This window comes from Opisthorchis viverrini, assembly GCF_000715545.1.
Source record: "Opisthorchis viverrini unplaced genomic scaffold opera_v5_166, whole genome shotgun sequence".
NCBI lineage: Eukaryota > Metazoa > Platyhelminthes > Trematoda > Opisthorchiida > Opisthorchiidae > Opisthorchis > Opisthorchis viverrini.
In genome coordinates this window covers 969,281-980,457 of record NW_008751820.1, presented here as the reverse complement: position 1 = coordinate 980,457, position 11,177 = coordinate 969,281, and the positions used below count along the sequence as shown (strand labels likewise).

The 11,177-nt window shown below is 44.8% G+C and overlaps 1 protein-coding gene across 1 annotated transcript; it reads right to left on the bottom strand.

The window, feature by feature from the left end:
• Positions 1 to 4,504: 4,504 nt before the first annotated feature.
• On the bottom strand, positions 4,505 to 4,717 carry T265_07257 (hypothetical protein; the record flags this gene model as incomplete). The annotated part of the gene is made up of 1 exon (XM_009172731.1): positions 4,505 to 4,717. One exon carries the CDS (start codon positions 4,715 to 4,717, stop codon positions 4,505 to 4,507), a length of 213 nt encoding a protein of 70 aa, XP_009170995.1.
• Positions 4,718 to 11,177: the final 6,460 nt, after the last annotated feature.

Sequence of the window (11,177 nt, the reverse complement as noted above, 5' to 3'; positions counted from 1 at the left end):
AGCAAGATTTACCCTTCAAGTAGTCTGGTCCTAAATGTTGGTGTTTCGTCGTCGCTGAACTTTGTATTTTTAGCATATCTGGGATCTCACGTCTCTGGTTGTTTGTGAAAACCAAGTCCAGATTCTCGACTTTGTGCTTAAACTTCAATATTATTACTTCACAAGTTTGTTTATTATAGAAATTGGGCGCTCACTGAGATCAGAGGTACTCTAGGATCTAGAGTTAAGACCAAGCTGATGTTAACTGCAGGGACTTTCAGGCCCCACAGTAACCTGAATCACTGAGTAAGCCAATCAAGGGAATAAACTCACACCAAAATGCAAGAAGAAAACGGCCGAATCACAACGGAACAACTGCACACATAACTGCGAACTGAATGCGCCCAACGAACCAACTAGACACAGGAAATTGAGACCGCGTCAGATCCACAAAAGAACAATCAAACAATGCAAAGACCGTTTCCAGAAATACCAGATACTGTTTAGAAGCTGCATAATCACAGGCAGAAGAGGAGGAATTCACCCACTCAATCCAAAACTGACGATATCACTTCGATTGGTGATGAAAAATCTGCAATCCAGCTACCAAGCGCGGTGACCAGACCAACCACCAAACTTTCAGAAGGAAATGTTTGATCAACTCCACACTGCGCACTCCACTTTCAGAAACCTCTAAGTGTGAGCGTTTCAACAGAATATCAATACTCATATTTTTCCGGGAAGGTTTTGGCGAAACATCCGAAATCGTTCCAGGCTCTCATTTGACCGCTTTACTGTAGGTCCAAGTCAAAGCCTCGTACTTCATTGTTCTTCGGCTTTCCTCTCAAATCCGATACTCTCACGGCATTCACCGTGTTTCCAAACGTTCCAACAATTTTTCATTGAACAACAAACCGGCTTTACACTCCAGAGAGTAGAAAATAAGGTGGCTTTTCATCATCCCCTTCCTTGGATCCTAACAAGCGCAAAAACTGAGGAAATTTGCCTTTCTAGGAATATTTTCTGACCTCCAGCATCTGAATAGTTCTTAACACACCTATATATTTGTAGATGCGGTTTCGTGGAATGTAATAGGGTTTTGCTCAAATTCCATAGTTTGGTCGGTAGATACATTCTAGAAACACTCTTCTGGTTACCAGTCTAATGTCTGCATCAACCAGTTGACCTTTCTGGCTTCATCAATTAACTTTGTGATACAAACATTTGGAAATAAAACACTCTGTGAGCCATCTGGTGCTGACTCACTGGTCTGTGTTACCAGAATTCAACTCCCTCTTGGGTATTTTCTATGATTGTCATCATAACTCTTACGGGTTAGTTCCATTTCTGGTATACACATACCAGATTTTGTCTCTGTGATCAGCGACCCTTACCAAAGTCTCAATCCACGTCTTTCGCATCTAAAATCCAAGTAAAGGTTTTCTAACCAAAACTTTCTTCTGAAAAAGTAAATAACGCCAAAACGGCCCTGTGTAGACGAAGGCCACTCTGGAATTTTTATTTTTTGCTCTCGGTGCGTCGCACTGTACCAAATGGATATTTGCTCTTTCGGAAGTATTTGCACAATGGAATGGAATTTTCGAGAGCTATCACGTATCCCTGATGGACCAAAGCAATCGAAACCTGAATACAGAGTAGCAATTCAAACGTTGGAGCCCCATTTATTCATTCCGGGGTCTTAACGATGATGGAAAATTATTTCCGCCGTAGGTATGATTGCTTCAGAGGACATTGAAATTTGGTGAGCTGCAAGTATATGAACGAAGATGAGAATAGGTTTTGGTTTGAGCACATACGCAACAAAATGCAACATTTCAGCGTAAAGTGTTTTACTCCACTCCTAAAGTTTCGCAGCTAAGAGCATTGTGCAGCCAATGGGCCCCGGAAGGCTTTTAGTTGAACCTCGTTCCTTCCAGTTGATTAATGCGCCGACTCTTCATGTACAAGCTAGACACGTAGCAAATTATTCCTTCAAAATTCCTCCACTAAGCGCTGTTGCAATCCAGAAGTTCCAAATGCTATGCTTATCCTGATTTGGATGAGTCTTACTCGAAGTACTAAGAGCCTAATGTGAGCCTAGCAATCACATTATTCGTATTAAAGTTTGTAGATCAGTCGTGCGAGATATTCAAAAGTTATTTCAAATGAATTCCCATATCTTTGCGTTTAAAAATCTGGAATTAACTGAACACCTCCCCGAAGAGTTCACAGGTGAATGTGACTTCCATAAAAACTCGATAAAAATCCACTTGGTAAGAGATGTGGCTCAAACTGGTCACCAGGTGTAGAATAGAGGTGTCAAAAAAATCCACGCACGTCACCGTCTTTTGTTTCACAACCGCAGGATTACGCCAGTATACATTCATTGTGCATGACGATTATACCGGTGTAACGGCGATACTACTAGTGGGAGTGGAATCGGAGTAGTATGTTTTCGCCTAAATCCGATTTGCGTTTCTTCAAAAGTGAGATTTATTGCGGAATTTGTGGTGTAGCATTTGTAAACTGCTCCTTTTCATGCTTAGCATCGTCTTCCTTTTCCCCATCAATATCAGTCACATCACTGTACAAAAGTTTGTTATACTGAAATACAACCGCTACAACCCGCTTTTTGGGTCCAACGTGACTTTGAAACTTTTGCTCAGTGATTGTTGTCGTGACCACCGGTTGGCTATAAGTGACTGTTACTAACACTAAACATGAACAAACATTTTAGCTACAAACACTGGACTTATATATTCACATTTGTGGATTAATATTCCGATCACCGGAGATCTGGAATAACAGGAAGATAGAGCTTTTCTTGGTGTGGTGGTTCAACGGAATACGGAACTACGGAATCTCCTGTCTTGAACTGTGAGTCAAGATTTACTTGGATTTTATCCTTGTGACTTTGTATCTGGCTTACATTGGTAATTTGTTCTGTTCGCTAGAGACTCCATAAGGCCGTTAACCACTACAGTAGAGTCGCTTTGTAGCATTCGCTTGCAATTGTGTACCAGTCAATGGATATCCAGAAAAGTTCAGAAAGACGCGTTCAAGTAGAAGATGGATATTTAGTTTTGGTAAACAAGATTCATATGAGAGTTTTGCTTCCCTTTTCAATAGTCTGTAACTGTTCAGTTGACATTTTCTAATTGATAACTCCGCAGCGAAAACCCTCTTCCTTTTACAGTTATCATGCTAAACTAGCAGTTGAATCAGTTACAAATTAAGCAACACCTCTGTGTTTTAGGTGGCAAATTCTGAGACGACACCGAGTGACAACTACTGTAAAATGTTGTATCATCTTCCGTCAGGGCAACTTCTACCGTTGTGAAAGCTACTTATATCGTTCGCTACACTGACGATAAAGTTGCATACACTCCGTTTTCTTAATGAATAGACGGGTGTTGTAAATCGGCCTACACAAGCACAAAACTTTTTGTCAACCTCTAAACTTAAAAGTCAGCTAGCTAAATTCCCGTATGTTTTTAGAGCGTACTTGTTTGGCGCTTGTGAGGTGTGTTCCAGAATTCAAGTTTTTCAGAACCACATGCCTAATGAGTTCAATTTGAAAAGTGCAACCTTTAACGACCAGCTCTGAAGGTTGCTTTGTGATCTGTTGGGAGATCTGTGTTCAAAAATGTTGGTCAGAGTAGTGAGCCAAATGGTAATCAGCTCAAGGCACCAAAAACGCTTTCATGTTGTGCTTCGAAATTTGGGAGTCATTGTAGTGATTCGGTGTAAACCATGTGATCAAGAACAGCATCTATTATACACTCAGATCAAACAGTTGGAGGCATGCGGTGCTAACCTTGATGATAACTGATGATCTCTCATTTTATGGTTCATGTAGGTTTCTAATAGTCAGACTTGAACAGTCACATCAAGATGGAGTCTGGCAGTAGAGTAAAGCCAAAACTATCTAGAATTCATGCGCCGCTCTTAAACAACAAAGATATATAAAAGACGTAGACTAACCCTGACAACACACTTGAAGTTGTCACAACGTTGAAGGAGATGTTCTCGGTACGAAATACAAATGATACAGCTTTACAAACGTCGAAGCACAAAAACGGGGGATACGTTCCTGAGCTGGCGGAAAATTTTTTCATGACGCGTCCAAGCCACCTTTCCGCTGACGCGAAAACTTCCGTGAACTCTAACGCTGACGGTCGATGAGCTGCAAATATTGACACGACGAAATTGCTTGCGCCTGACTAACCTCCATACTTCAGCGACCAGTGTGCACAAGCAACGATTTAGAGACTGAAAAAGCATTTGTAGTGTCAACACACATGTTGGGTGTTAGAAGGATTTGTGTATCTGTCTGGATGCGTTGATCTACAGCGGCAAGGACCCTAAAGGTTATTCCAGGCAAGCCTGCGAAGAAGACTTCAGAAGTGAAGGTCCTGACAGCCGACAAGAGGAAGAATCGAAGGAGGAAGGAGAGCTATGCCACCTATATCTACACGGTCCTCCGCCAAATGCGCCCGGACATGGTATCACCTCGAAGGGTATGTCAATCATGAATTTCTCCGTCAACATCTTTGAGCGCATTGCCGCTGAGTCCAGCCGGCCGCCTCAGCACAACAGGTACTCGACCACCTCCAGCATAGAAATACAGGCTGTTGTCCGTCTTCTCGTCCCTGGTGAATCGGCCGTTTTCTCCAAACGTTAGCGACCAACGTGCACAAGCAATGATGTAGAGAATGAAACCGTCTTTGTGGTACATATTTAAAGGAATGTCTGCCGACACACAAGTTAGGAGCCAGAAAGATTTATGTATCTGGCCGTTTATTAGTATTTTCATCATAATCGGCAAAAAAACTGCTCAAAATGAGTGCAGTGTGGTGAAGGTTAACAAACAACCACTTCTTTCATCTAAAATTACACATTTCAGGAGGTATTAACGCGCATGTAGTTCACGCCGGTTTATGAATGTAAATGTTGCCGCACAATGCAAAATTGGTCACATACGTTTCTCTTTTCTTGATTATTTCTGTCACCTCAATATAAGTGATCTTGTTTGTTTGAAATAATTCAGTTGAGAGGAATATGATGCCCCATTGAGATCACTTCGTGGCCGCTCACTGGTCCGTCCCTGTGGTCAGTCCCTAAATGTGTGTGGAGCCCAAAACTACTCGGTTCACTGCCTTCAACCTCTCTTGTCCGAATTCCCCTAGCATTAACATAAGCGCCTAGACATTCCGCACAAATTCCCGGAACTTCTGACAAAGCTTAAAGGTGCTGCCCTAGGACTAATCCTTGGTCAACATGAATTTGTCATCCATTGAAGTCCTGAGGCACCCTGTTTGCCTGCAGCGCAAAATTCACAAATACAACGAGAAAGCGCTTCAACACATTTATGATTCAGTTACCTCGCTGGCGCCTCGGAGCTCACCTTCCAAACTTAGAGCGCCACACCTCCGGGAGTCCGTATTGCAACGGCCAGGCACCAGCTGCCATCAAAAATTAGCCTGAAAGTATCACCTGATTCAGCTCGTAGAAATTGGTGCTCACTATTTGTCAAAACCTGATGAATATATGGCCTTTATGAATGCAACTTTCATCTAACTTAGAGGGGTAAACATGTGGAACAACATAGCCACCTCTAGTGTTACGGAACCGTCATATCAACCAAGGGAGACAGAACAATCGTTCGAAATGTGTAATTTCAGGGCCCTATACTTTGAACGGTATTGATCTTCTGTCACGTGAGTGCATGGCCACATCAGGTTTGGAAGCGCGTTCTGCTGCCTCCGACATGGAATGAGCACGTGTCCGATCATGGATCATTTATAGGAAATCTAGTAGTTAACCCAGGATTTACCGAACCGCGCAACAGACATTCGCACTGAAAAGTCGTATTAAAACAAGTCCTGCTGTATTCCTCAAAACCCTGAGTTTTTGAATTAAGTGGAGCATGAGCGTATTGTATTCCAAAAAAATTCGGACGCAGTTGATCATGCTGTCTCTATTTCATGTAATTGAATACATTTCGATAATTCATGAATTCACGTGATATTTACTCACTTATATTGATGCCATATAATGCCCTAGAGTACTTTGTAGACGTCAGTGTATAAAAACATTCGAACATTCGGAACACCTGGTAAATTGCCACAAATTGGATAATTAATGACGCAAGTTATAATCCTGAGTCACGCCGACTCAATGATAAAAATACGTGGAAGTATCGTTAGTGCAAATGTTGATAGTGCAAAACTATCCTGGGAAAATATGTCGTTTTGGTTCAAGAAAACATCTTCTGGTTCTAGTTGCATGACAAAGATGAAAACGACGTGCGTCATATATTCATAGATTGGGCGTTTAAACTCAACCAGCATACCATCTGATTTTGCCACGCGCTTGGGCATGCGGCAGTTTATGACATGGCTCTTGCTAAAAAATCTGCGAGCGTCCTAATCACGTAACTCACATGAGCTCCGGTCATTCGCATTCTACAAAAATAGGGCTTACCATTTTAGCAATATGAGTTAATACGGCCAAGTATGTGAGCAACCGAAGCGTTCACATTATGCAACCATGTAACGGATCGGTGGAATGAGGTTCCATCATTTCCGAATGCTTGCGTACTATTTACGCCAAAGCATTTTACCGGCACGCGGATAGCTCGGGAAAATGATGAAGTTGAATGAAAGCATAAGTTGAATTAGCTTCAATCCACAGGCCTGTACTTAAACTTCATATCAACAAAGGGGCGCTAATTTCTAGTGTTTGTCGAAATGATCCGATAAATTGGACATACACAAATTACTGTATTGGACTTTGAATGATCTGCAGGAAATGGGAAAATATGCTTCAATAGTTTCAGACGAAGAGTAGACAACTTCTGCTGGTTTGTCCACTAGTGTAACGGCGGACGCCACTGATGAAGAACGCTAGTAGTAAGTTGTTTTCTCGTAAGTCCATTTCGCGTCTTTTGAAAAGTGAGATTTGTTACGGAATTTTTGGAATCGTTTTGTAGCATTTTATACATCCAAGTGATAGTCAGTGATTACCCAGGAAAGTCAAGGAAGACGCGTTCATGTAGAAGATGGGAATCCAGTTTTTGTAAATAAGAAGCATATGAGAGTTTTGCTTACCTGTCCAATAGTGTATGACTGTTCAGTTGATGTTTTCCAATAAATAAATCCGCATCAGGGGTCTTTTTTCTTTTATTTGGTGCCGTAAAGATAAGGATGAGGATCCCGTAGCCACAACGCTTTGAGGATGGGGATGTTTGGACTTTTCTGCAGGACATCTAGGAGGTTGCAGGGGTCTGTAGACTGAATACCGGCAATGACAAGTTGGTGGCGTTGAAGAACTTTGTCAGAGGCCGAGCGAAAGCTGCGCTTGGTGCGGCCCGAAGGGACCCTCGAGGGATGGACTAAGCTGCCGCGAAGGGAGCCCTTTCGACACGACAGCCAATTACCAGGAAGCCATGAGGTGGTCCAAGACGGCTAGGATTGCACCGTGTTGTGACCCGACCGTGTTCTTTGCCGGACTGCAGCAGCCAACGGATCGTGACTTTACCGGACTGGACCGAATGTCGCGCCAGCGGTTGTTGCCTGGTCAGTTCGTCGAAGTTATGCAGCCGGCGACTCGTATCCAGTTACTGTTGGCGAGAGCAACTGGCCAGTTGAGTGTGGAGCACGTGGTGCATCTGGTACGGAAATTGTACAAGACGCCACTGGCTACGTTGCAGACGAAACAGAACAGCGAGGATTCGCCAGTGGAGGACCTGCGGACAAAGATGGGACAACAGACATCGTGCAGTCGTCAAAAAGGAATCGCGTTGGCACGCTTGAACGGGCGGATGTTACAAGTGTGACGCGCCTGATTACTGGAAGAATCAATGCCCTCATACCCGACAACCTGTAAATAATAAAACTTTGGATTGCACCTCCATTCCCCGATGGATTGCTCTTAGCGCAGTAACAGAGACCCCCACACAGGCCATCATCGAGATAGACGGGAAGGTGGAGCTTTGCAGGGGTGTCACTGAGCCGGAGAGGGGGCCAAGCTGAAAGCAGACCGTGCATACCAACCGTGAGAGCAGTAGGTGGACATTGATTGAGGATTGACAAATTGTTAATGCACTACATACGCCTAGATGGCAAGTCCGTAAAGCACGCGTCCCTGATCAGCTCAGACATAAAGCAAACAATATTGGAGGCAGATTTTCTCAAGAGCACCAATTCCGTGTTTGACCTGAATCAGGGAAAGCTGGTGACAGGGTATGGCGCAGTCAAGCTTGAATGTTATCCAAGCGCTGCCGTGAGTAATCTGAGTGTTCCAAAGCTTCCGTCTTGTAATGTAGCGTCAGTAGAGTTATTGGTCCGGGAATGTTCCTAACAGTTCACGGGCGATGAGGATCCTTTCGGCTTCTGGCCGTCAATTGGACACTAAATTCCCCTGTCGTCAAAACGCTTTCGAACTTACGGCACCCGTCCGTTGCCGCCCATTCTGCGAGAAAGGGTCCGTAAACGGATTCAAGGGATGATGAGAAATGGCATAAAAGAAGAAGTCAATAGTGCCTATAATTCCCCAGTTGTGGTTGTAAGGAAGGCAAACGTAAAATACAGGTTTTGCGTGGATTTCCGATGCTTGAACTAGCTGACCGTCAATCGGGTGGAAGCTGTCCCTTTGATTGCGGAGATTTTCGGTTCCCTTCAGGATTCCCGATATTTTACGGAGTTTGGCTTGCTTTCCGGATACTATAAAACACTTATCAAGGCGTGGGGCTGAAAGAAAACGACGTTTGTGTTTGGGGCTACAATATCAATTTAAACGAATGCCGTCTGGTTTTTCTGGGGCACAATTCAAAACCCGGCGTTCGTTGCTGTGTATGGAGACAATATCGTTGTGTACAGTAACGGGAAACCAGAGCACGCAGTTTAATTGGAGTCCGTACTGAAGCGGATGCTGAAGGCTGGAATGCAGACTGTTGGAGCCGAGGCACAACTCGCTCGAGGTTCGGTGAAACTGCTGGGGCATAAAATGGGTCACAGAGAGGTTGGGCCACTACCAGAAATAATAATGAAGATCGAGGACTGTGATGTTCTCACTCCAAAGCGGTCTTCACGGCAGCATTTTGGACGAGAAGCATACTACAGCCGATTGGTTAAAGGTTTCAAAACGATCGCCTCTCCACTGTACGACTTGCTCGGGCAAAATCATTTCAAAACGATCGCCGCTCCACTGTGCGCCCTGCTCGGGCAAAATCGGAGATTTGAACCAAGGAAGCACATGAGGCTTTTGAGCGTGCCAAAGGGCGGATGTTGGGCCAGTAGCTGACCATCAGACTGCCCAAAAACGTAGAGGTGTTTACTGTCGCAACAGACACTCGTTCTCGCGGAATCGGCGCAGTGCCAGAGCAGAGGGATAGAGTTATCGAATACGCCAGTCGTGCCCTGACCAACGCTGAACTGAAGTATTCGACTATTGAGAAATAATGCTTAGTGATCTTCCGGACCCTGGATAAGTAAAGGCCATATCCCGGGCAAAGATTTCATGTCGGAACCGATCGCAGCTCCTAGAGCGGATCAGGACCACCAGAGATCCTCGCAGAAAGCTCGCGCCCTGAGCACTCCGGTTGCAAGAGCACGACTTCACGATCCAGTACATGTCAGGTAAAGAGAATCACTTGGCTGAGTAGCTGTCAAGATCAGAGGCTGAAGATGAGGCCTCCAGGTTCAGGATTAAGGGCAAAAACCTCGTCGTCGAAAAGGATCCCGAAAGGTTGATGCAGCTCCAACGGCCGAGTCCTGTGCTATGGAAGGTTGACGCCGCCTTGCTGGTTGGAAGTAGTATCGGGAGCGGAGAGAGAGACGAGAAAATGAAATAATCGAAGAATCACTTTTCTCGGCTGCCCACAATACCTTACGCCTTGGGATGGGAAGCTTATCATCGAATGCCACGAGATGGCACACACAGGGTTCACCAAGACGTTCGACTTAATCGGGCAGACGGCCTACCGGCCCGGGATGAGAGTGAGGTGATGGATTATGTGGTGTCTTGTAAGCGGTGCCAACTGATGATAGGGGATACGACAGGGCAACCCATCCCATAGGAGCCACTCTTGTCTCAGAAACCGGCGAGTTGTGGTCCACTGACGTCATAGGACCATTTTAGCGACGGCCAGCGGAAATCTGTACATCGTAATAATGACAGAACACCTGTCGCGGTGCATTGTGGTGGCAGCCGTGCCGAATCAACAGGCGACGGTTATCAGCGAGGTGGTAAAATGTCATATCGTTGCCGACCATGGGGTGCCAAAAATGATCCTAACCCATCAGGGGTCTTGCTTTGAGAGCAAAGAGCTCAGGAATCGCCTTCAGAATCTGAGCATTAGACAGCTAGGGACGGCATCATATCCTGACCGAACTTAATTACCGAACGATCAGGGAGTAGCTGGCGAAAAAAGGTGACTGGGAAGCGAACTTTCCAGTGGTGTTGCTAGTTTATCGTGCTTACGTATAGGAATCACAGGCAAGTCCCTGTTTATGCTTATGTATTGTCGACATCCGCGCCTTCCGGTTGTTTGGGAAATTGGGTAATAGCCAACAACACATTTATCACCGGAGGAGCTGGGAAAGAAAAGAGGAAGGTTCCGGAAAACTTGATCGCTGTTCAGAAATTTTTGGGTAGAAAACGGGGTAGTAAAGCATCACCACTCCCCATGAGCGCAAAGAAAAAGTGGAAGGATCATCAGCATCCTGGAAGTAGTGGAGTGGAGCCGACAAGTCATGGCAACGTCCGGTTTTCTCTATCGACCGCTGGAAGAACCTCCATATCATTCACGTCGGTCCGGGATCCAAAATCGCAGATATGACCCGACTTTGTAAGTGGCATTATACACCTCAAGAGCGGCACAATCGACCAGCACCTCCAGTTGTCTTAACGGAGGTAAATGAAAGTCTGTGGCCTGCAAACGACTCCTAAGCGGAGAGGTGTGTATCAGTGATACTATTGATATGGCGTGCAAATTGCATGTTTTTCGTAAATCTGCTACACGTCTGCTGAAAAGTGTGATCTATTAGAGAATTTGTGGAATTGCTTCGTAGCATTCGCTCGCATTTGAGTGATAGTCAGTGAGTATCCGGGAAATTTCAAGAAGGTGCGTTCGAGAAGAACAGAGATATACGGATTTAATAAATATGAGAGTTTTGCTTACCTGCTCAATAGTG